The 25371-nt window shown below is 48.8% G+C and overlaps 1 protein-coding gene across 5 annotated transcripts in view; it reads left to right on the top strand.

The window, feature by feature from the left end:
- Window positions 1-25371, top strand: part of GRAMD1B (GRAM domain containing 1B) — a 129868-nt gene that overhangs the window by 36862 nt on the left and 67635 nt on the right. For 3 of the 5 annotated variants that reach the window (XM_058423388.1, XM_040085177.2, XM_058423390.1), the window contains one exon: window positions 10381-10458. In XM_058423388.1, coding sequence (XP_058279371.1) covers window positions 10381-10458 — 78 coding nt within the window. Of the gene's footprint in view, window positions 1-10380; window positions 10459-20579; window positions 20719-23772; window positions 23832-24766; window positions 24811-25371 lie in introns of those variants that run through there. The other 2 variants (XM_058423394.1, XM_058423395.1) reach the window with 2 other exon arrangements.

The following is a 25371-nucleotide window of genomic DNA, read 5'->3' as shown; positions in this document are numbered from 1 at the left end:
GGCACCTCCTTCCTTCACGTGCAGCAGGCTCCAGATCTGCCCCTTCTGGGTGTTTTCCAATGGAACTTTCCCCTCCCTCGCCCAGATGGAAAAGGTTTGGTGGTCACTGTGTGCTGGCAGGGTGCAGAGATCATCCCCGGGCTCTCACACCTCGGCAGAGAACAGCACAGAGGAAGCAGAATCTGTGGCGAGCTGGCCATGGAAAGAGTGATGAGCCCTGAGGGGTTTCGTGGCATTAATTTGAAAGAGACGTGGAATAAACGTTGCTGCGCCCTGAGCGAAATTTTACTTTTGTTTTTAGGGCAAAGAAGCTGTTTTCCTATCAAACTGCTGTTGCCTGTTTGCTCCTGCTGCTTTAGCAGGGTCACAGAGAGCACCCGCTCTGTCCTGCTGCTGTGCTGTTGTGCCTCTGCTGTTGGGGACAGATGCTCCCAATGTCACCCCGGTACCACCCGTTGGTTTGAGGGCAGCAGGGAGGGCTGTGCTGGAGGCTGAAGGGGTTTGTGCAGCAGCTCACTCACCAAGCTTTCATTTCACTCATTCCCTTGGGGTTCAGCCGGTGGCGGTGACACAGGGATTCCCAGCGTGTGCCATCCCCTGCTGGGAGCGCAGGGATCCCATCAGGTGGGCAGATTCCCAAATTTCACCCGGCAAAAGGAGCAGCCACCAGGCTGTGGCTCCCTCTGCAGAAATAAATGCACTGTGCTCCCAATCCCTCCATTTCTCCGGCTGAGCTGCCGTCGAGCTGCTGGAATTCCATTTTATTTTGGAGCCTGGCAACTTTCATCCCCGTTCCACGGCCAGATACCTGTTTGGTGGCAGGGTTTTCCCAGGAGAGCTGGCAGCTGGGAGAGAGCAGGCTGTGCTCCAGCTGAGCTCTGCTCACATGGCCCCGAGCAGGAGAGCAGGAGCAAGAGCTGTGACCATTAGCATACACCAAGCATCCAAGTGAATAAACAAACTGCTCTCAGCACTCCCAGCGCTGTCTCTAGTGCTCCAGGTCTGCTTTTCTCACCCGGAAACTCCAGCGCGCTGGTTAGTTTTTAACAGCCCCGATAATTGGGAGCTTTGTTTACCTGCTGGGGCTCTAAAAGCTGATAGAGCAGCATTGGCTGTTCTTTTCCTCCCATTAAACCCCAGGCACGGGCTGTGGGAGCCTTTCCTGCCCCTGCCGCTGCTTTGTTCGAGGTGAGAGGGCAGGAAGGCGATTCCTTGGGGGCAGGACTGTCCCTGGAACGTGTCCTTGTTCCAGGAATCATGGTCCAGACCTCAAGGTTGCTGTGCAGATGATAAATAGGATGATTGTTATGAGGGATGCAGACAGCTCCTTCTCTACCCCTCACCCACCATTTCCCAACCAGGTAATTAAATTATTCGCCTTCAATAAACTGTGAACCCTGCACACAGGTGCACGAATTTTGTTTTTATTAAGACACGTTGATGTCTCTTTCTTCGGGGGCAGCCTGGTGGCATTTTGTTGGGCGTCCAGCCTGCCTGCATTATTGATGTGGGCAGAAGGGCAGCTTTAATTTGTTATTTACCTCCTCAAGCCACCCTCGCTTGTCATTTCGGGACCTGCGTGTGATTTTTGGGGCAAGAATTGCTGAGTAGATCATTCGGGTTTGGATTTAAGGACAGCTCTCCCTTGGACCTAAGAGCAGGACTGGTTAAGGATGAAATGTTGGTGTGCAAAAGATGCAAAACTTGTGGGTTTTGTTGGCTCAGTGGGGAGCAGCTTGTGCAGCAGCTCTTGACACTTCTACAGATGAATTTACTCAGGTTGGTTTTCGGATGGAAAATCTGACACTCACTGTGGATTCATCTAAAAGGAAACACCTATCTAGGACCGAAAATGCCTCTAACACATTAAAAATGAAGTGTATTATGAGAAGAATTCCATCCCAGCTCAGAAAAGTGCCTGTGCTGAGGAGCTGGAGGTTTCCTGAGCTGCCAGCTACTCAAATGTGGAGGTTTTTCAGATGAAATCCTGATAACTTATCTCAGAGTGTGGAACAAATGAGGGGAGACTCCAGCACTGCTCAGCCCTGGGCTCTGAAGCTGTTCCCCTTCACGTTGTGAGGCAAAAACTCTCATTTTTTCCTTGCAAAGCTTTCTCTTGATCCCTCTAGTGATATAAATCAGTTAACAGTGAACTGCTGATTTGTTGGAACTTGAGCTAAAAATATCACTTACAAATTGGTGGCTTAGATATTTTGAACTGGCTTGCAAAGACAAACGAGCCTTTAATACCAAGTAGCCCACAATGGTTTTGCTTTCCTTAATTAAATTGAAATTCACTCTGAGCGTTTCTGGGAACAAATTAATGGTCATTCCCCTTTCTCTGACTTTCGACATGTGTGAAAAATATTGTGGTATTTTCTAGAGGAAAAAAACCCAAAACCCTGAGTGATGTGATTTTTTTTTTTTTTTTAATTTATTTTTATTTTTTTCCTTTGAGAAACTGCTGATTGTAGAAAGTAAAAAAAACCTCAAAAAACGGCAAGATTAAGGTTATAGAGTCTCTTTCATGATGAAAAGCGATCCAGGGCTTTAGGAATATCGTGCAGGTGTTTGCTGGTGAGGAGGGAGCTGCTCCAGCCCTGTGCTGGGGTGGGTGGAGCGCTCCGGGGAGGTTTTGGTCTCTCTGTTCCGAGAAGCTGCAGAAGAAGCCGCCCTAAATATTGCAGTTCCCATTTTTGGTTTTTTTTTTTTTTTTTTGCTGAATTTCCACGTTCCAGCTGTGGCTCAGATGGGAGGAAACGGGGCAGCTCCTCTCTGAGGATTGGGCAGTGGGTGTGCGTTGGGCTCGCTGGTTTCTGCTAAAATTCCTGTTTAAATCTCGTTTGTGTAAAGAACTGATGGCCCCACTGCGATTCCACCACAGAAGAGGCAAATGCTCTTTTTTTGGCTTGTACCTAGAGCTGGTTAATTGGGGGTTTTTGGGAAGACAAGTGTTTGGGAAGCAGCTGCTCTTCTCTGCTTTTGGTGGCTTTGTAAAACCCATGAGCACAAACTTCCTCTGTGCGGTGTCTCTTCTAATGTCAAGTTTGAAAACACACAAATGACGGCTTGGTAGCGACTCAGTATTAACGTAACTTTTTCCTTTTTGAACCTGCAGGTTCAAATGAGGCCTTAAGCACTCCCAAAAAAGTGATTTTTTTTTTTCTTTTTCAGCTGCTGCATTCCTATCTCCTGGGAGTGCTGATGTGCTGTTTGCTGCGACTGCAGATTTTGTGGGTTTTGCCATTTGTTTCTGGCATTCTGTGCCAAGTGACCGTGGATTCCACCAGCCTTGGCTTTTTATTTTTATTATTATTTTTCTTTTCTTTTTTTTTTTTTTTTTTTGCTGAACCTCACTGCCTTTGTGCTGTCGTTTGTGGTTTTCTTGTCAAATATTTGCCTTCCAGTATTTGTGTGGGTTAGGGCAGCCAGTCACCCAAGAGTATTAAAAACCTGATTTACAAACAGCCCGGGACTGAGATGCTGTCGACCTTATCTGGTCAGCAAATATTTGCCATCGGGCCATCCCAGATCCGTGCCCTGCGCTGTGCCCGCCGATGGAATTTAACAGTTCATTCCCGATGGAGTTTAGCAATTAATTCCCATTTTCCTTGTCTCAGTGGTTTCCCACAGACCCTGCTCCCAGCGCGAGGTGCTGCCCTTGGCTGCTAAATAAGATGTTGGTGACAGGGCTGGCCTGGGCAGCGGGGGAGGCTGGTGTTGATGTTTTTCTTGGTGAAATGAAGGAGGTGAGAGGAGAGGACTTTGCCGCTTTTTAACCCTTTACAGCGAGGAGAGGTGATGATTTACTGCGGGTTCACAGCCCGGCTCTCCAGCTCTGAGCGTGACACTCGTTGTGGGGTCTATACATTTATAACTGTGCCTTATTTCTTTCTTTTCTTTCTTTCTTTCTTTCTTTCTTTCTTTCTTTCTTTCTTTCTTTCTTTCTTTCTTTCTTTCTTTCTTTCTTTCTTTCTTTCTTTCTTTCTTTCTTTCTTTCTTTCTTTCTTTCTTTCTTTCTTTCTTTCTTTCTTTCTTTCTTTCTTTCTTTCTTTCTTTCTTTCTTTTCTTTCTTTCTTTTTTTTATCATTCCCAATGGATTCAGACTGCAAACTTGGCTTTACACCTTCCCCATAAGTGAAACGGAGTTGAGATGGGAAGGTTTGGAGCAGGAAGTGTTTGGTTCTCAGGAGTCTCCTGGAGATCTCAGAGCCTTATTTCTTTTTTTGTTTGTTTTTTTTTTTTTCTTTTTTTTCTCTTTTTTTATAATTTCCAATGGATTCAGACTGCGAACTTGGCTTTACACCTTCCCCGTAAGTGAAACAGGGTTAAGATGGGAAGGTTTGGAGCAGGAAGTGTTTGGTTCTCAGGAATCTACTGGAGATCTCAGAGCCTTATTTCTTTTTCTTTTTTTCTTTTTTTCTTTTTTTCTTTTTTTCTTTTTTTCTTTTTTTCTTTTTTTCTTTTTTTCTTTTTTTCTTTTTTTTCCCTCTTTTTTTATCACTCCCAATGGATTCAGACTGCAAACTTGGCTTTACGCCTTCCCCATAAGTGAAACGGAGTTAAGATGGGAAGGTTTGGAGCAGGAGGTGTTTGGTTCTCAGGAATCTCCTGGAGATCTCAGAGCCTTTCCAGGACCTCCAGGAGGTTACAGGAAGGAGGTGCCAGCAGCAGGGATGGGGGGATATTGATATTCCTGCTCTTCCATGGGAAATGCGAGCTGGGACTGCGCTCTGGGATGGGGCAGCAGAGCCAGAGAGGGGAATTGAAAGGTAAAATTTTCTTTGAGGAGCTCCTCAAGCCTCCTGTGGGAAAACATTCAAAAAGACTTTGCTTCTGCCACACCCGAGGCTTGGGGTTCAATCCCCTTTTATTGCCCTGCTTGTGGTGTCAAGGAAAGATGGGCAGGAAGAATTTTCCGGAAGAAAATTTCCAGAAGAATTTGCCGGGAGAATCTTCAAATGAAGACCCTTTGCACATCGCCCTCTGAAATATTCCATCTTCATTACAAATCTAGACTTACTTAAAAATGAGCTCGGGCTTAAAATTATCTGGATTTTGACAGTGTAAAAACCCTTTAAAAGGCACGATAAGGATTTCTTTGCCAGTTTGGAAGTAGCCGTAGCTCACACCAGGTACTGGCACAGCCATCCTCTTTCTGGGGGCTGTTTTTCAGGCACGCTAAGTATTTTATTATATATTCTACAGCAGGTAGAGTCAAGTCTTTGTGCTTGCAGCTGTGAGAATAAAAAGAGGCCTTTAGTTGTTCAAATAACCGAAAAAAAAAAATAATTATAAATTTTAACTGAACCCTTGTTGTGCTTGATTATAACCCAGATATCTCTCAGTTCCCGAATCTGATGGTGAAAGTACTCATGAGTTGTGAATGCTTTGGTAGATTTTAGTTTAAAACTGCTGCCAAAGCTGTTGACAACACATGAAGAATTTGTATTGTCAATTATTCTTTTTTTTTTTTTTTTTGGAACAGGTAATACTGAACCCAAAGCCTTATGAATAAAAGGGGTTAATTAAACAAAGTGAATATAAAATACCCATCCGGGTTCAGACCTGGAATTCTCACTAGCAGCTGTGGGGATTTTTTTTTGGATAATGATCCAAACTCCTTAACTTATCCCATTTTCCAGGACACAGCTCTTTCTGTCCTATTTCTTTCCTTATCCCATTCATCCTCAACTTTGGCAAAAAAAAAATAAAAATGCCTTTGGATTAAAAATTCTGCCAAACCCACCCCGAGGTTTAAAAGCACAGCGGGTTTATCACCCACACCTGCAGGGCACAGGAGTTCCAGAAGGTTCTTGGTGTGCAAAAATTGACCCGAGTGCCTGAACTTTGTGAAGTGGTGATAAATATCTCCTGCCGGGAGACCTGCTCAGCTCTGAAAGCCTGTTCATGCATAAAATCAGGGATCCTGGCTCTGCCTTACCCTTTGGAGACTGAAATCTCGGAATAAAATGAGACTTTTCTGCCTTTTTTTTTCATGAATAATAATAGTACAAAAGCTAGTTCATAGCTCATAACTTCCCTGCTGCAAGAGAAATATTGAAATGTTTAAGGCAACAACAGCAAATTCGAATTTGCTTCAGACAAAATGCGTGGGATCAGAACACCTGGGTTTAGTCAGGACAAAAATGGGGTTTTTTTGTACTTGGGTTACCCGGGTAAATTGCTTGGTGGAGGAGTGCTGGAAGCAGAATCTTCAAAGATTTAATTGTTAAAAGGCCTGGTTAATCTGTGTTAAGGAATTTTCTGAAGCAATAACTAATGAGTTTGCATGAGAATTAAGGAAAAAACCACAAGGGCACAGACCTTAAAGTATTTTTATTGCCTAAGAAATTATCAGAACAAAAGGGGCACCCTGGGCTCGTGCACGTGAAGATTTAAACCTTGTCCAAATTCATCTCTGACGAGCTTTGGAACGGGACAAGCTCGTTTTGCTGATTTCCTGAGAGTTTTATCCCGCTTCTGACACCTTCTCTGTGCAGACAAAATCCTGTCTGAACGCTTCTCTCCGCGTTATCCCTCAGTACAAATCCCACCTTTCTCTGTCTCCTTTCAGTGTTTGAAATTGTCATTTTCCCATTCCAAGGGAACACTTAATAGCAGGTTATCCTCAAATGGGCTGAAAAAAAAAACCATCATAAAGCAGCAGGCTCTGCATTTCAACCACTCTGAGCATTTTAGTCAATTTAACTGCTTCACTGCCTAATAACCAGAAGGCTGAAATCATTTTCTCCCAAAGTTTTTTTGTTTTGTTTTTTTTTTTAATGCCGAGCGCCCCTCTGGTGAGCAGCTCGTGCTGGAGGCACAGGTGGGTTAAAAGTGATTTTTCCCTGAGTGTTTAATTGCTCACCATCTCCAGCCGAGGTGTTGTATTTCAATGAGCTGCGGGACCCGGGTTCTGTTAAATTTTAAACCTCCGTTTGGAATGCGAACTTTATTGGGTGGATGAGCAGGAAGAGGTCTAAGGTTCATTTTGGCTGTCCCAAAGGGAGTTTTCACGTGGTGTTCCCAGCATTGCTGGGCTGGGATAGACTGGGAATTCTCCTTGGGTAAGTTTGGCTCCATCTGCTCCAGCCTGAACCGAAATGGGAAGGTTTGGCCGGGAGGGTTTTCTATGCGAAACGAGAATAATAGAAATAATCCCTGCAGTGCTTCCTCTGATCAAAAGGGGGAATTCCTTTGGCAGAGAGGGTAAATGTGCTTCCCTGGGTGCTCTTGCCCACTTCCCTGGGCCATAATTAAGCTCAGAAGTGCCAGCAAAATGTTGATTTGCTTTTAAGAAGGTATTATTCTCACCCAGCTGTCGATTTCCAGCTTGGAGCCGATGCAGAATTCTTCTTCCCTTATCGCAGGAGTTTTGTGGTTTGAGGCTGATTTCTGTCTTGGTTTTTCAAGGGTTTTTATAACTATTGATCACTAATTACCTTTTCTGAAGGCTTCAGCCTGCTCTCCTCTCTCTCACAACAGGAACAGCGTTCTGTCTCACGCTCTGGAGAGGCAGAAATGCTGGCCAGTGCCGGGGGATGTCTCCCAAATGTGTCCCCAAGCCCGGTGCTGTGCTCTCAGAAAGCTCATCTTCAATTATGGCCTTGACTGCTCTGAGAAGCAGCAGGTGAAATTGAAGGTGGTTGAGGAAAATATTGACTGGAAATAAGATCCGCTGGCTTTTTATTCTTTGCAGAAAACCGTGAATTCTTTGGTGAAAAACTCTTACCAGAAGGGAGAGGAGAAAACCCCTCCCTTTGTTTTAATTACTGAGTACACTTCATGGAAATGTGCTGTTTGCAGTTTTGGTGCTCTTTTCCCCAAAGTAGATGATTTCTGGATAAAGAATTGCTCTTTGGAATGAAAAGATGTAATTTGGTAGAGATTTTATTTGGTTTTTTTTAATCCCGTATTTGTATTTCTGTGCCTCTGCACAATGTGATGTGTCCAGTGCAAGCCGTGACTGCAAGCAGGTGATACATACTTAAACTAGTTTGATTTAATGATTTAACAATTTAGAGCCTGCCCAACAGAGAAATTTATCCTGGTGTGAGTTTGTTGCATTTTATCTTCTTTTTTGCCAGAGTCAGGATTAAATGTGTGAGATGGTGTTTCTTGTTCAGACTCAGATGTTTATTAATTCTTAATCCATATCACAGTCTCACAAGCTGTGAGTTCTACAGCACTTCAAGCTGACAAACTAAAAATGGCCCCTATCTCTCTCTCTAGATGGCCTTTTAAGGGTAAACTGTCCAATTATGAAATGACACCTAAATTATTTTCACTTTTAACCCAATAACCAACCACCCGTGGCCGGCAATGTGGATTTTTCTACCCAATTACAAAATCCCACCCAGACCCATGAAGAAGAGGGTGAAAAAGAAGGACTCAGCCTCCATCTTGCTTTATATCTATTATTATATTCTAAACCCTTAAACTCTGAGTTTTGCACCCTGTGACATCACACACTTCTACCCAAACTCCACACCCACAATCCCAGCACTGTCACTCCATTTTGGAAGCTGTTCCAGGTCCAGTGCAGTGTTTGCTTGGGGGTCAGTGCCTGGCAGCACAGAAAGCCTGGAATCCTCAGTGCCCAGGGTTCCAAGAGGAGTTCCCAGACAATTCTGTGCCGCTGGTTTGCCGTCATTTCAGAGCCAGTGGTAGGCAGCAGAGCAGATTCCATCTCTCCCAGGAGCCCTCCAGCCTCACCTGGAGGCAGATTCTCCTCTACCCCTGCTCAGCAGGAGCTGCTGCCAGGACATGAAGCTGGAGCAGGAATCCTGAGGAGCCCCTGGAGCTGCCAGAGATTGATTGATGCGAACTCCACAGGATAAATGTGCAGGAAATGCAATTATCGCCCACAAAACGCCCATTGCAGGGGGGACAGTGACATCTTGTGGGCTCAGCTTGCAAATCTCACCAGAAATTCAACGCTGGCCACTTCAAAAGTTGTTTTTCACTGCTCTTTTCTACCTCTGCCTGGGGCTGGGGCGGGTATAAACACCCAGCAGCTTGGTGTTGGAATGTTTGGCTGTAAGGAATTATGAGATGCTGCCCAGGTGATGTGCAAGGTCACTTTCATAGCTCAGAAAGTTCTCAGGGAAGTGTCACAAAGTGAGATTAGGAGACTCCAAACCCTCGTGCTAGCAGTGAATCAGATATAAACTCCAAACCCTCGTGCTAGCAGTGAATCAGATATAAACTTAATGCCTTCTGTTGTTTCCTCTTTTCAACCCCAAATGTGGAGAGCGAACCTTGTGTTCTCCTCCGTCTGGATTTCGAGTTCCAGAGGTCATGTTTTTTTGTGATCTGGATTTACAGCTGAGTGTTCCAGAGGTCACAAAGATGTTTTTCTCAACCTGGATTTAAAGCTGAGTCTTCCAAAGGTCACAAAGATCTGTTTTCCCCAATCTGGATTTAAGCTGAGTGTTTTCGAGGAGGTTACTTAGCTCTATCTGTGTTTTCCTCAATCTGGATTTAAGGTGAGTGTTGCAGAGGTCACAGAGATGTTTTCCTTGATCTGGGATTAAAGCTGAGTGTTCCAGAGGCGGTCAAACAGCTCTATCTGTATTTTCCTTGATCTGGATTTAAAACTGAGTGTTCTAGAGGAGGTTCCCCAGCTCTGTCTGTGTTTACCTTGGTCTGGATTTAAACTGAGTGTTCCAGGGGAGGTGAAACATCTGTTTTCCTTGAATTGGATTTAAACTGAGTGTTTTAGAGGAGGTTACTCAGCTCTATCTGTGTTTTCTTCCATTTGGATTTAAGGTGAATGTTCCAGAGGTCACAAAGATGTTTTCTGTGATCTAGATTTAAAGCTGAGTGTTCCAAAGGAAGTCAAACAGCTCTATCTGTGTTTTCCTCGACCTGGATTTAAACTGAGTGTTTCAGAGGAGGTCAAACAGCTCTGTCTGTGTTTTCCTTGATCTGGATTTAAAGCTGAGTGCTCCAGAGGTCACAAAGATGTTTTCTGCGATCTGGATTTAAAGCTGAGTGTTCCAGAGGAGGTCAAACAGCTCTGTCTGTGTTTTCCTCGACCTGGAATTAAACTGAGTGTTCCAAAGGAAGTCAAACAGCTCTGTCTGTGTTTTCCTTGATCTGGATTTAAAGCTGAGTGCTCCAGAGGTCACAAAGATGTTTTCTGCGATCTGGATTTAAAGCTGAGTGTTCCAGAGGAGGTCAAACGGCTCTGTCTGTGTTTTCCTTGATCTGGATTTAAAGCTGAGTGCTCCAGAGGTCACAAAGATGTTTTCTGCGATCTGGATTTAAAGCTGAGTGTTCCAGAGGAGGTCAAACAGCTCTGTTTACCTCGATCTGGATTTAAGCTGTGCCCAGGAGGTTCCCCAGCTCTAACTGTGCCTGTCTGTGTTGCAGCAGCCAGCAGAGCAGCCAGCAGAGCAGCCACGACGATGACTGTGCCCGGTTCCTGAGCCCCTCCATGCGTGAGGACAGGTGAGTCTGTGCCTGGCGCCGCTCAGTAAAACAGCACCTGCTGAGCTGCTCCAGGCCCTGATTTATTTCCTTTGCGTTTCTCAGAGCTTTGTTTAACAAAAAATGTCATTTAAATTGGTCTTATTGATGTCTAGAAAGCTGCGTTTTTCATCACCTTGGAAGCTGGACAATGCACCCAGCCCTTGAAATAGCCAGGATTTTCTTTCGAGGCTCATTCCCCAAACTCCAGCTGCTGTAGCAGCTTCATCGGACGTGCTGTGTGCTGGCAATTAGCACCTCTGATCCTTCAAAATGGAATTTCCTGGGTGGATCCTGTCCTCAGCAAAGACACCTCTGAGCTTGGTTGTTTTGTTCACTCTTGATGTGTTGTGGCAGTCCTGAAGTTTAGATCTTGTGTGCAGCACCTGGGGCAGAACTGCTGTGAAGTTCCAGAAGTAACTTTAATTTGGGTTTGATTAATGACCATTTCAAATTGCAGCAGTGGCACAAAAGCTGTTGAAACCCGATTTTTGTCGTTTATTTTGGTGCATGATTTATGAACGTTGCTTTGCTCAGAGCCACATGACGAGGAGCTGTGCTGCATCTTGTGGGTCAACTCCCGAGCCTGAATCTGCTGAGTTTTCTTGTGCTGGCCGTGAAGCGAGAGCCCTGAGTTATCACTGATTTCTTTTCCTTGCGCTTCTCAGAGCCATCGAAGAAGAAATGTGGTTTAGGTTGGTCTTGGCAACGTTTAAAAAGCTGCATTTTTCACAAAGCGCATCCAGCCCCCGAAAGAGCAGGAATTGACTCACTTGGGAGTGACCCTGAGGAGCCAAGGAAGATCCCAGGAGGGCTTTTGGCTCGGAATCAGCACTCAGGAGTTGTAGAGCACCTTTTCCTCCACGTTTCACTCCAATTATCCATCTCCCCATGGCTGTGGAGCCCAGAATTAATTAACAAAACACCCCTAATTGACTGAATTGGCAGGAATTAAAGAGTGGGAGAGCAAAGCAGGGGAGTTCCGAGGGCATCACCTCAGTGTGGGGTGCTGTTATTCCATTTCAGCTGGAATTCCACGGGGTTGGGATTTGTTCCTGAATTTCTGGCTGCAGCAGCAGGGGATCCTTTGGGAGTGCTGCCCGTTTCAGATGGATTTTAAAGGCAGCATTTAGGTTGATGCTAATGATACTTTCCTGGCTGGAAGGGGCAGATTTCAGCAGCACAGGTCTCAAAATTATTTATGCAAAGCCAGAGTAATGCTGAGCCCACTGACCTCTTATATTTAGGACCAGCAACGTTCCTCCTGCCTAAATTTAATTACAATTAACTACTCTTTTCGTGGATCCTAAAATTATCCACGTGAGGGACAGTAAATCACCTTTTCTACTGTTTTGGTCTTATTTGCTGATGGAATTCCCTCAGCCTCCACTGGTGCAGTCTCCCTTTGGATATTGGTTTGTGCTCATGAAACTTCATGAAAAAATAACCACAACACACCTTTTAATGTAAACTGGACAGGAATTAGTGACAAAGCTGACAGAGCCTTTGAGGGCTTGTTGTCTGCTATTAGAAATAACACAGATGAAGGTTGTTCCTGAGGCATCTTGAATCTTTTAGACACCTCCCCCCCCCCGAAATTGAATGAGGAGGATTTATTTTTGCTGCTTTTGGTTGTGTTTTTTTTTTTTGTTTGTTTTTTGTTTTTTTTACCAGTAACAAAGAGTCCTCCAAGCACAGATTTGAAGCTCTGAGCTTCTGTTTTGAAGAACTCCAAGGCAGTTCTGGTCACTTATCAATCGACTGTTGTACATCAGCTCTTAAAAAAAAAAAAAAAAAAAAATTAAAAGTGGTACAACCACCTGGGATTTCATCAGAGCTGTAGGATGTGAGCAGAAAGGAGGGCAGGGAGCCACGTGCTGTGCCAGGGAAGGTGCACCTTGCCTTGGCACGCTGCCCTGGCATTCCAGAGCAGGGCAGGAGCAGAAGGAGCCCGAGATGCTCTGAGCAGGGAACGAGCTGCACCCGCCTCGGGACAGCTGGGAAAGTGCTGAAAGAAGCTGCCCCAGCCAAAAGCACAGGGCTGCTGAGCTGCTGAGTTCATTCTGAGATGAGAAAAGCGAAGAGCACGCGGCTGAGGATGGCTGGGATCCTCCCAGGCGGGATCCTCACCGGAGGCGCTGCCACTGGAGTTCCCTTCTCGGCTCTTCCAAGGGCCGCGCTCCGGCTCCTGGAGGTTTTAGGAGAAGACTGAACGTTTTGCACGCTGCTCTGGGTGCACCTGGGGCTCTCTGGCAATCCTTTGTCCCGAGGTGTGAGCGCTGCTGCTGGCTGGAGCGTTGGGAAGCGGTGCCATGGTCCAGGAGCCCTGCCCTGGCACGGCGTGCTGCGGCACAGCGGCCAGGCAGCTCTGCCACCCCCGCGTCTCCTCCCTGAGGAAAAAGCTCTCCCTCCGCAAATCCCCGTGAGTTTTCCGGTCTCTGCCGTGCCTGGGAGGGAGCCACGCTTCGCCTTGGGACAGCAAAGTGCTTTAAGGGTGCTTTTGGAAGGAGGAATGGAGTGGGATGAGCTGGAAGGAGGTTCTGTGGGAATGTAGGGCTCGGTTCTCCGCTGGCTGATTGCCTGGCTGAGTCGCTTCGTGTCGCTCTTTACGAAATCAGAGTTCCTTTTTCACCTCCCAGGGAGACAGAGGTGGTGAATTCAGCCTGAGCTGCTCAGATGCTGAAAGACTGCTTCTGTGTAAGTGCAAATTCAGGCAGAGCTGAGGGAGATTGTGCTTGACTTAAAATAATTTCAGGGGTGGGCAAGGCTGGGATGGAGCCACCGATTTGGATGAGATGTGTGCACATGAGAGACCCCATAATCACTGAAAAGAGACAAAGTTATGCATGAATTACTTTGAATTTTCACCAAATTAACCCTGAATTCATGAGCCTGTCCCTGCTTGATCCAAGGACTTGTTCTTTGTCATGGCACTGAGGCACCCATCAGGTTAAAGGGTGCAAAGTGTACTTTAATTAAAAGTTAAGCTGCTGAACCAGAGGAAAAATCGGTCCTTAGACTCAGCCTAAGGACTGCTGAAGAGAGGAGAACATGGAAAGCAAGGTTGGAAGTGGAGGAGAGGGAAGTGAGTGGCAGTTTACAAGAGATAATAAAGAACCTATTTACACAAAACCCCAAATAAATCAGAATTATTTACATTTACACTTCTGTAAATCCAAATGATTTACACAGAGATCATATCTAGTGGAGGAAATGGGGAAGCACAGTTAACTTTGAGATCTCTGTCTTTGATATATCCTGTATCTCATCTTAGTTCCTTAATCTGTGCAGCTCCTAATTCTGCAGTCCCAGGGCTGGCTGTGGCTCTGAGCAATCTAATAAAGATTTCTCGAACAGTGAATCAAAATCCACAAGACAACTTTCTAGGGAATTCAGGAAAAGCTCACCACAGAACCAAGTTGAAAAAATTCTATTGGCCGCTTGAATTTTCCCAGGAAGTTTTGGGAAGAGCAGGAAAGAGGTCAAAGTCTGAAAATTGGATAAATTCCATATTATTTATATTCCTAGGGCTTGTTTATTCTGCGCATTTCTCCCTCCGTCCTTTTCCCTTCGGCACAACGTTCTGAACCCCTTTTCCTGCAAAGATCCAGCGCAGACCCTCGGTGGGAAGAGTCCTGGCTCACTCAGATCCCTGAGGAGATTTTATCCCTCACAGATGGATCTTGCGCAGGGAAGTTTTTGGAACTGCTCTGCACAAGGCTTGGAGGCTGCTGAGCTCTCACAGGGTCCCTGATCAGAGCCCTGATGCTTTTGCAATGACTTGAAAGTGAATTTGGATTTGGGTCTAGCTCCAAACGCCGAGCCAGCTGGAGTTAATATCAAATAGGGGTTTAAGCAGAACGATACAGGTCGGATTTTTTTGTAAGAAAGGTGGTTAATTGTTGGATCTGATCACCACTAACGAGATGAGGCGACCGAGAATAAATCCACGAGTATTTTATTTCGCTATCAGTCTCAGTGAAAGTAGAGATATAAAAAATAGTAAAACTCACACCATAACAAAAGAAGCCAAAGTTCTCTTTGTTACAAGGCCTTTTCAAAGTTTTTCTAGCTTTAAAAACTTACAAGGGTCTACTTTAGCAAATCACTAAACACTCCAGCACACCTTACAGCATACAATAGCTGTTCTGTGCTTTTTGCAGCTCAGAAACTTTCCATGCTCCAAATATTTCAAAGCCCCAAATTCAACTCTGTTTCAAACCTCTGTCTACGTAAGCTTACTGCAATGCTGTGAAAGCCCTCTGCTTTTTCAGTTCTCACAGTTAATATTTAAGTTATTTTTTGCCCCTCTCACCTCTGGCAGAGCCAGTGAGTGAAAACATCGCGTGCCCTCTGTTCCTGAGACGCCGCCACTGTTCGTTTTTGGTGTTTCATTGGAAGTTGTGTCCCTGCTGGACTGCTTTAGGCAGGCTGGGATCACTCTGCTGTGTTCGTTTTTGGTGTTTCACTGGAAGTTGTGTCCCTGCTGGACTGCTTTAGGCAGGATTGGATCACTCTGCTGTGTTGGTTTTTGGTGTTTCACTGGAAGTTGTGTTCCTGCTGGACTGCTTTAGGCAGGATTGGATCACTCTGCTGTGTTGGTTTTTGGTGTTTCACTGGAAGTTGTGTCCCTGCTGGACTGCTTTAGGCAGGCTGGGATCACTCTGCTGTGTTCGTTTTTGGTGTTTCACTGGAAGTTGTGTCCCTGCTGGACTGCTTTAGGCAGGATTGGATCACTCTGCTGTGTTGGTTTTTGGTGTTTCACTGGAAGTTGTGTCCCTGCTGGACTGCTTTAGGCAGGCTGGGATCACTCTGCTGTGTTCGTTTTTGGTGTTTCACTGGAAGTTGTGTCCCTGCTTCACTGCTTTAGGCAGGATTGGATCACTCTGCTGTGCTTTGCCGGAGTGCAGGGGAGGTCTGACAGACTGTCACTCCCTCGTGACGCTCAGGGGCGTGAGAAGGAGGTGCAGAGGTGTTTTAATGTCCCTCTTTTTCCTTCTCTAAGACGCTGGGCAGGGTTCTTGCCCTCCCTTCGTGTTCCCAGGAGCAGAAGTTTGTTGTGTAACCACCCTTCACCTGCTGTAAGTAACACCCCCCCATCAGCTCCGTGTCTGGGATCGCTGGGATCCTCGGAATATCGTGGTGGGGAAGAGGCTGGGATGTTTTCTGGGGCTGTAACTTGGTGTGAGCGAGCCCAAGGCGTTTCCCTGAGTGCCCGGGTGTAACTCAGGCGCTCGGTGTTCTGCTCACACCTGAGCCCTGCAGTGCCCACGGTTCTCATTTCAGCTTTGCTCCCCTGCTGCCATGCCCAGCTCAGGGCTTGTTTCCCTCGCTGTGAGGAGCCAACTGGCTGGGGAGAGCAGGGCTGCTTGTGAGGGGATTAATTCAGATTTGTTCTGCTCGCTCCTCCTTCCGTCCAGCAGGAGCACAGAGAAGGAGCCCATTCTGAGAGGGGCTGTGTGGCCCCTCAGCCTGTTTGAGATGGTCTGAAAATGGTCCAGTCGTTGGTCTAATCAAGGGCAAGACCAGGAAAGAGAGACAAAGCCGCTGTGGGCTCCTGTTGCAGCACTGAGACGTCAGTTCTGCTATAAAATCAACCATCAGAGAGTCCCACAGAACTCAGCTGGCTCCAGCCTCTCCCAGCCAGAGCTGGGGCTCTCAGAGATGCGCAGGAGAGAGGATTTCTTGGGTTGGCATTGCAGACTTGGCTTTAAACCTCGAGGTCAGAGCTGCCCACCTCGTCTCACGGGGACGCCTTTCTAAGCTGGGGCGTGTGGGGTACATTTAAGGGTTTATAACTGTCCTTGCAATCTCCCTGAGGTGCCCAAACCCAAAGGATTTGGGAATTTCAGCCGTGCTAGTCACGCTAACAGAATGAATGGGTGCTGGGAGTGAGTGCAGGGTTCCCTGAGGAAAAGCAGAGTGTGGGCAGCACCTCTTTGTCTGCCTGTCACAGAAACCCACCTTCCTTCGTGCCGGGAGCGTTTCAGCTGGGCTGGCATCAGGAGGAGAGCTGTGAGTCACGCCATGAGCGTGCCTGCTGCTCCTCCTGCAAAAATTAACAAAAAAGCTGTGGGACTGAATTTGTCCTTTGCTGTCACCCTGTGTGGGGCTACTGCTGTGACACAAAGGTTCAAGTAAAACGGGGTGGGATGGGGTGCAGCTCCTCAGGAGCCCTTTTTGTTCCTCTGACATCTTTCCCTTGTGAATCATTGCAAATCCGGTTTGCTGTCGTGACAAAGGTATTTTGTCGATGTTCTCTGCGTGTCGAATTTCCTAGGGGGATGTTCTGGGGCCTGGTGTGCTGCTCAAGGGGAAGTAAAAAGTGAACACAGACACACAGAACTCCATCTGCGGGTCTGACCAACAGAGAAGACGAATAAAATGTGAGAATGCACATAACAGAACGTGTCCCTTAGCTTCTTTGCAGCCAAATTCCAGCTTAAAAGGGGATTTTCCCGTTTCAGAAGGCTTCCTGGGAGGTGGAAATATGTATCCACTTAGCAAAACCCTCAAATACGATGTCAGACATCGCAGCTGGACCCAGAGTGTCTCTTCTTGTGCTGAAGAGTCGAGTCAGCAGATGGAGCTGCTGCTGGTGGTGTCTGTGAGGAGTAAATTCCATCTTTCCCACCCATTTTACAGAGATTTTTAACTCCCAGCAGTGGGGTGGGAAGGGTGTCTCAAGGCAGGAGCTCCTCAGGTTGCTACGGCTTTAATCTGCTTTTACTTTGAATAAAATCTCAAAAAATTTCAAGCTGCACTTAATCTTGGGGATGAGATGGGGCAAAATCTCTGAATTTACAGTGACCTGGGCAGAGAAAGGTTAAATGCACAGGTGAGGAGAAATAGTGCAGGGATAAGTGAGACAAAACCCACTTGTGGAGCCGATAAATTGGACTGGTGGGCAGAAACAGGAGGTTTTTTATTTCCTTCTGTTCTCCCCCTCTAATTTTCAGAGAGTCTGGGCCCACAATGACCTGGAGTTTTGCTGGTCCCAGCCCTGGCTGAGGGAAGCTGAAGGCACAGAATGCTGCTGATCCTTCTGCTAAGCAGCTGCAGGAGAAATTGCTCTGGTGCTGCCTCAGCTTCCCCCGGGACTCGGGCAGGTTGGGAGTGCTGGAAAGGGATCTGGGAATCGCTTCCTTCAGCTGGAATGCCTGTGCTCGTGTCCTTACAGAGACCTCTGGATGTTCCAGCCATCAGCTGTTTCTGAAATGCTGCTGCTCGCTGCAGGGCATTTCTTCTTGATTCTCTGTAGGGACAGAAAAATTCCCGAGGGCTGAACTGGGGGTTGGAGGTGTTTGGCAGTGGTTTGGTGAGGGATCCTCCTGCTCTCGTGCTGCAGAGGTTGCTGTCAGTGTGAGTGCCTGAACAAAGCTCTCTCCTGCCTTTGCAGTCAGCACACACACACTCCACCGTGGCCTGTTCTGTGCTTTTAGTGCTGTAAATCTTGGGAATACGAAAAGATTTGCAGTGGTCACTTTGGGAACTACGTGCGACTTCACAGCTCGTAGTCGGCAGTCAAAAAGGAGAGGTGCCAACCATGCAGAAAGAGCTGGGGACATCCTTTTATGGATTTTACCTCTGCAAGGCATCCCCTGGCTTCCTTCTGAGCTGAGCATCCACACTTGCCACCGGGTGTTTTCAGGAGATTTGGGAAAGGCTGTGATAGTGGGCAGAATTTCATTCCAGTAATCATTACGCTCCCATCCTCTTTGTTTCAACAGAGAATTCCTTCTCCCAGCTCTCTGCATCCTACCCCACAGCACATCTGGCAAAAGGCTTCAAGGCAGCTGCTCCTTTAAAACCGAATTGCCTGTGATGGGAGAAATCTGAGAGCAGAGCAGAGCAGAGCGGAGAGCCGGGTGCCTCCTGCGCAGCTCCCTGCACAGCTCTGCCCTCTCGTCAGCCTCGTCACCGCTGCTTCCTCCGGGGCCAGGCTGCCACAGCAGCCCCCAAAAACCCCATCCCAGGGCTGCCCCCATGGCAGCGCTGCATCCTTCCACGCTGGACTCCGAGGTCACGGCTCTGTGCTGCTTTTCCCCCTGCCCCACTGTGCGTGTGTAACCCAGCTGGGATTTTATCCTCTTTGAATCCAGCGGTGTTTCCTCCCCTGCTGCTGAAGGGACGCTCCCTCAGGCTGCTGGGAGCTGGCCTGGGACAGGCTCCCCCCTTCCTGCCGATGACTGTAACCGTGTGAGTGCTCGCTGGCCTCTGCCTCTCTTCTTCTGCTTGTTTCCCTGCCCATCCATTCCCCCCCTGGCCTGTGCAGAGCGTTTGTTGTGCATTTTGGTGATAATGTGGAGTGCGTGGAGCAAGGTCAGGCACTGGGGTGGCACCAGCCAAGCTCTGTCCTTCAACCCCTCTGCTTTTTATCCCTCCAACTTTAACCTAACGCTTTTCCTGAAGCTTTCCCTGCTGCCTGCTTTCCTTTCCCGTGATGAGCCCTGCCCCAAACCTTTGGCTGCTGAGTTCTGTTCTCCTGATCCCCTTCCTGCTGCTTCAATGCCAGGCCATGGCAATATGAGCCTGCTCGGGGGTCTGGCAAAGCTTCCAGCACTGTAAGATTTCGTTATTTCTGTACTCTGGAAAAGGATCTTTGCTCCAGGCTTAGACTTCTTGACGTGAGTTTGGGTTTTGTGCAGCGCCTGCCAACCATCAGCGCCCTGAGAAACCAGGATTGATGCTGGGGAGTGTGGCTCCGTGGGCAAAGGGGCATCCTCTGCTCTCTGTTCCTGTTGCCAGCCTTTGTTGATGCCACTGTCCCTGGGTGAGCCCCTGAACGTGCAGGAGGGGCTGGGGGAGGCTGTCAGTGCTGCTCTGAATTGCCTCCCCGCAGCCTCAAGTTGTGTTCTTTAGCTGCCTTCTCCTGTCTCGGGTTTCAGAAATGAAGGATTCAGGATCTTTCTCCTCCTCTGCAGTCATCCCTCTAGTGGCTTTTATTCTTAAAGCCAAAATATATATATATATATATATATCTCGTAGTGTGAATTCTTCACCACTCTGTCTGAAACTGGAGGGTTTTAATAGGATATTGCAGGAGATGCCCCACAGATCCAGGTGGGAACAGAAGGTTTGGCTTCTCCAGTGTCTCCATGGTTGATCCCTCAGGCAGTGCCAGCCCAGGGACTCCAGGCTGTTGGACTGCATGTAAAAATTTAGCTTGATGGTCTGGGAAGACTTCAGTTCCAACAGGTCTGAGTGTATTTAAAAGCACTCTGACTGGGGAGCCTGAGTGTTCAGCATTATGCTGAGTGAAAACCTTGTCCTGTTCAGGTGTTGAGCTGTGGTGTGATGGGAATCATTTCAGGCCACAAGATAATTCAGAGTCTCCTTGTCTCTAAGTGCAGAAACGATCAGGCCACAACATTTCTGCCCAAGGCAGTGACGTCTTCTGCCTTCTCACAGCAGCTGCAAGTTCCTGGCAATGAAGGCAAAAAAATGAGGAAACGACTTTCCTTTGAATTGACCAGAAAACGAGAAGGGGGATTTCTCTCTGAGGCATGCCATGAGTCACAGAGTTCTGATACCCAGCTCGGCGGAGCGGCTGGGAGAGGATATTGCACCGCCCCAGGCAAAGGGGAGGTTGGGTTCAAACAGGCAGGACAAGGAGGGCAAGGAAAGAGCCAAAAGTCAGTGTGAGAGCAGAATATTTCATTCCAATATTGCTCAAGAAAGCAGCAGTTACACTCTGAACCATGCCAGCCTCTCAGCCTTCCTGGTGCTGCCCCTCATTCTCCCGGCACAAACACCCTCCCTATTCCCAGCTCTCCCTGGGGAATTATTTTTCTCCTTTTGGTGGAGGGGTGTTTTTTCTCCACTCTCTAATTCCAAGTAGCAGAAGGTGCCGTGCTGCTGTTGCATTTTTCTCTCCCTCCCAGGACCCCAGGGTGCAGGTTTCTGCTCAGGACAGAGGCTGCAGTCACAGCTCAGAAATGGCTCTCAGGCACTCTCTGCTCTGGCCATGGAACTACAGCTCCCGTCATGCCCAGAGAGAGAGAAATGCATTTTATTTTTTATTTTTTTTTTCTGGAAATGAAGCCTCATGTGACTTCCCAGCTGCTGCAGCACAGAGGGAGTCCCTGCTGAGGATTTTTCCCAGGGAAATGGAGGTGTGCCCTAGCTGGCAGATGCCGTGATGGCATCTCTAACGCTGCACATCACTGCTGACTTCGGGAAGGACTCGGGATTTTACCCACCTGCCACCTTTTCCTGGGGATCTGTACACCTGTAACCGAGGTGCATACCGATTAAACTCTCTCCTCCTTACATCCTGACGTTCTCTGTAGCAGTTCTTCCTCTCTCCCCGTAACATTTCCTGATTTGTTTCTAATTTCCCCTCCCACTGGTTCTGTCACTAACAGGTTTTGTTTTGCATGCATTTCACAGACCCACTGAGGGGTTTTTTTTGGTGCTTCCCTAACTCCTGCAGCCTTTTCCTTTTCCTTTTTTTTGTTACCATATGGGCTGAAGCGGTGCCTCACGGGCAGCAGGCTGAATTCTCTGCCTGCAGGTCACGCACCTTTCCCGGCAAATTAATCTGTCTGAGCCTCCTCAGCCCTTTGTTTGCACTGCGTGGGCACTCGAAGAAGGGAATTTTTGAGTCCCTGGGAGTCTTTGAGAGGCGAGGCTGCTCTGGGGAACGTGAAGCCATACAGAGGATGCCCTGCTGGCTGTGGGTTGTGACCGTTGGAAGGGTGGTGCTCACAAAAAGCAAGGTTTTCTAATTTGTAAGATGTCCTTTTGGAGGCAATTAGGAGCTCGAACCCCGGGCTAACACGACCGTGGCAGTGGTTATTTTTAGAGCCTGGAATTCCTACCCAGAGCTCAGGCATTTCACAGTGGGCTGTTCCCTTCCGAACCCTGGACTTCCTCAGGAGATGTTTCCTGTTTGCTTTTAGCTTCAGGAGCTGCTGCAGCTACAGGGAGCCTCTGTTGTGAAGAGGCTGAGACGTGGAAATTGGACTTTTTCTGGGTTGCAAAATGATGATTCTTTCGCTCAGGATTTGCTGAGATGATGGCTCTTTAGCTCAGGGTTTGTCCTTCACGAAGCTGTTGTGTGGGGTTTTTTGTTTGTTTGTTTGTTTCTCCTTCCCACGCTGCTGTGAACTCGGCGAAAATCACAGAAGTAGAAATGTCATTAAGGGACATCAGTGGCTTCATGAAAGAGGGATTGGGGAGCAGTGTGTGGATTTGCTGTTTGTGGATCTCTGTGTCTGCGCTGGATGCCTTAGGAGGTTGAAATAAATGCTCAGAAGAGGGGCTTTATGTCCCTGGTAAGGCTGTAATTCCTGGAATCATGGAATGGTTTGGGATGGAAGGGACCTTGAACCTATCCAGCCATGGGCAGGGACACCTCCCACCATTCCAGGCTGCTCCAAGCCCCTCCAACCCAGCCTTGGACACTGCCAGGGATCCAGGGGCAGCCACAGCCAGGGCCTCCTCACCCGCCCAGGGGAGAATTCCTTCCCCAGATCCCATGTGAACCTCCTCTCTCCCCCGGGATTTGTGTATTCTGAGCACAGAGGTGCAGTGTGCCAGCTTGGGTTTGTGCAAGCATGCATGAAGGCGTCACAGCACAAACACACATTTGCTGTGTGCCAAGCCAGGAGCCCGCTCTGTGCTGATGGCCCTTTCCAGGGCGTGCTTTAGCTTGTAGAAAACAAAGATTGCTGCCTGTTCCCAGCCTGCTGGACCCTCTGCACATCTGCAGGAGGGTGACATCTGTCCCAATTCCCTCCAGCACAGGCTGATGGAGGGGCTGTAAAATACTGAATATACTAAACCCTCATGGGTCTTCCAGGGCTGGAAAATACTGAGTGTACTAAACTCCTATGGGTCTGCCAGGGGTGGAAAATACTGAATATACGAAACCCTCGTGGCTCTGCCAGGGCTGGTAAATGGTGAATATACTAAATGCTCGTGGGTCTGCAAGGGCTGAAAAATATTGAATATACTAAACCCCCCTAGGTCTACAAGGGGTGTAAAATACTGAATAGACTAAACCATTCTGGGTCTGCTCCCTGGGAGTGAGTGTGCCCAGGGGAGCAGCAGTGCAGTGCTTTTGCAGAGGCTGAGCTGCCCTTTGGTGTGTTCAAACCCTGTGTGTGTTCAAACCCTGTGTGTGTACAAACCCTTGGTGTGTTCAAACCCTGTGTGTGTTCAACCCCTCGGTGTGTTCAAACCCTGTGTGTGTACAAACCCTGTGTGTGTTCAAACCCTCGGTGTGTTCAAACCCTGTGTGTGCTCAAACCCTCGGTGTGTTCAAACCCTGTGTGTGTTCAAACCCTCAGTGTGCTCAAACCCTCGGTGTGTTCAAACCCTGTGTGTGTTCAAACCCTGTGTGTGTTCAAACCCTCGGTGTGTTCAAACCCTCAGTGTGCTCAAACCCTGTGTGTGTTCAAACCCTCGGTGTGTTCAAACCCTGTATGTGTTCAAACCCTGTGTGTGTTCAAACCCTGTGTGTGTTCAAACCCTGTGTGTGTTCAAACCCTCGGTGTGTTCAAACCCTGTATGTGTTCAAACCCTCGGTGTGTTCAAACCCTGTGTGTGTTCAAACCCTGTGTGTGTTCAAACCCTCGGTGTGTTCAAACCCTCGGTGTGTTCAAACCCTTGGTGTGTACAACCCCTCAGTGTGTTCAAACCCTGTGTGTGCTCAAACCCTGTGTGTGTTCAACCCCTCGGTGTGTTCAACCCCTCGGTGTGTTCAACCCCTCGGTGTGTTCAAACCCTCAGCGTGCTCAAACCCTGTGTGTGTACAACCCCTCTGTGTGTTCAACCCCTCGGTGTGTTCAAACCCTGTGTGTGTTCAAACCCTTGGTGTGTTCAAACCCTGTGTGTGTTCAAACCCTCTGTGTGCTCAAACCCTCGGTGTGTTCAAACCCTGCTGTAAATTCATTTGCGGGTCTCTGCACGCTCCTGCTGCGCGCCTGAGCACCAGGGGGATGATGAATAAGCACTTTCAGGCAGTGATGCTCCTCGCCCTCAGTGGCTCTCTCAGTCTCAGCTCTGCAGCGTTTCCCCTGCCTCCCTCGCCGCCAGCTCTGCTCACGCCCGCCCTGTGCCAGGGCGCTCGGGGGAGCTGAGCCGCGTTCCTGGGGCCGGCTGTGCCGCCTCACGGGCTCCGGGCTGATTTACTGGGGCAAAGTAGGCCGGGAGGACCGGCAGGGATGAATGGGGAGGCATGAAGTCAGCGTGCTGCGCCAATCCAGGCAGGGCCACGCAGCTACGGGTGCCTCTTGCTGCTGGCACCGAGCGCGCCTCTCGCTGGGGGTTCGGTGCCTCCAGCCCCAGCTGAGCGAGCACCAAAGAGTTACTGGGTCAGCCCCAATCGTTTGTGAGTGTTCTGTGAGGTGAGTGTGCTCAGGGGGATGCGGCCGAGCAGCCCGCAGCCCGCGCTCTGCTCCGCACCTTCCAGTGTCCCTGGTGTCCGGTATGGCCGTTCTGCACCATCGCTGCTTCGCCTGCCTGCCTGCCCCCCCTCACTCTTTTCTTTCCTCCCCACGTCAACCCCCCTCGTGTCTGAGCACTCCTCCTGTACCTGTGCACTGCCCAGAACCCACCTGCTTTCCTCCTTTGCTCCTGACTCCTGGAATGCCCACTCGGGGGTGGCCGGGGGGGTGGTGGGGTGTGTGGTTCTCCTTTCCCACAGAGCGAGAGGGAGGATGAGCAGCTGCCTGGAAGCTGGGGTGTTCCCTGTTCCCTGGAAGCTGGGGTGTTCCCTGTTCCCTGGAAGCTGGGGCGTTCCCTGCTCTCTGGAAGCTGGGGTGTTCTGCTCACTGAAGCTGGGCTGTTCCCTGATGGAAGCTGGGTTGTTCTGCTCTCTGAAGCTGGGTTGTTCCCTGCTCTCTGAAGCTGGGGTGTTCCCCTGATGGAAGCTGGGTTGTTCCCTGCTCTCTGAAGCTGGGCTGTTCCCTGCTCACTGCAGGAGCTCAGCCTGGAATGGAAGCTGGGAACAGGAGCAGGAGGAGGAGGAGCAGGGTCCTCTCTGTCCCCCAGCATCCTGCTCGACCCCTGGGTGGTGGCAGAGGGGAGGACTTGGGGGCATGGCAGTGACTCAGGTCTTGTGCCAGGCCCCAAACGAGTTCCTAACCTGGGGCCATCCGCTTGAGATGCTTTTGCTGCCTTTCTCGGGGGGGGCAGAAGCTTGGGACTAACCCCTACGTGACTTTCACTGCTCTCACCCTCCTGTCGAGTTGTTTGCCCGTTGTTCTTCATCCTCTTTTGACTTTCCCTTTCTCTCCCCTCCCTCCCTCCCTTCTCCCCCGATGCTCTTGTTCTCTGCTAGGCCAAGCAGAAAGCATGGAGACGTCTGATATGGCGACAGCAAAGGTAGGATGGAAATGCTGCCGGCCTCACTGTGCGTAAGTGGTTTCGCTTGGCACCTTCTTACCCTGCCCCTCGACCTTTTCCTGCCCCTTGCCCGCCCTCCCTGCTGCTGGCACAGCCAGGGCTGGGCTGAGGATGGGCTTTACACCCTGGGAGGATGGTACAGGCGTGAGGCTGGAGGAAATGCTGGAGTGTTGGTGCTGGAGGCGGAGGTCGGGGCTGGCAGGGAGGGAAACTGGGGGGTTTGTGGTCCCTCCGTGGCATCTGAGGTGGGCGCAGGGATGCTGGCAGGGTCTGCTCGGCTGCTGGGTGAGGGAATGACACTAGATGGTGCTTTAGGGGCAGCTTTCCACTCCCAGGTATGTCTGCTCGAGAAGAAATTTCTTCTGGCAGCCACTTTTTTTTTTTTTTTTTGGGAAGGATCTCGGGGGGAGTGTCAAGCGAGAAAGTAACTCGAGCTTATGGATGCCTCCACCCTTTTTCTGTGAGGCTTCTCTGTTGCCTGTGCCGCCTGCTTTCGCTGGGCTGTGGGTTCTGCTTTCCTGCGGGCTGGCAGCCGGGAAA

This window comes from Hirundo rustica, chromosome 23 (assembly GCF_015227805.2).
Source record: "Hirundo rustica isolate bHirRus1 chromosome 23, bHirRus1.pri.v3, whole genome shotgun sequence".
Taxonomy (NCBI): Eukaryota; Metazoa; Chordata; class Aves; order Passeriformes; family Hirundinidae; genus Hirundo; species Hirundo rustica.
The sequence above is the reverse complement of the archived record's forward strand: the minus strand, read 5'-3'. Positions and strand labels throughout refer to the sequence as shown.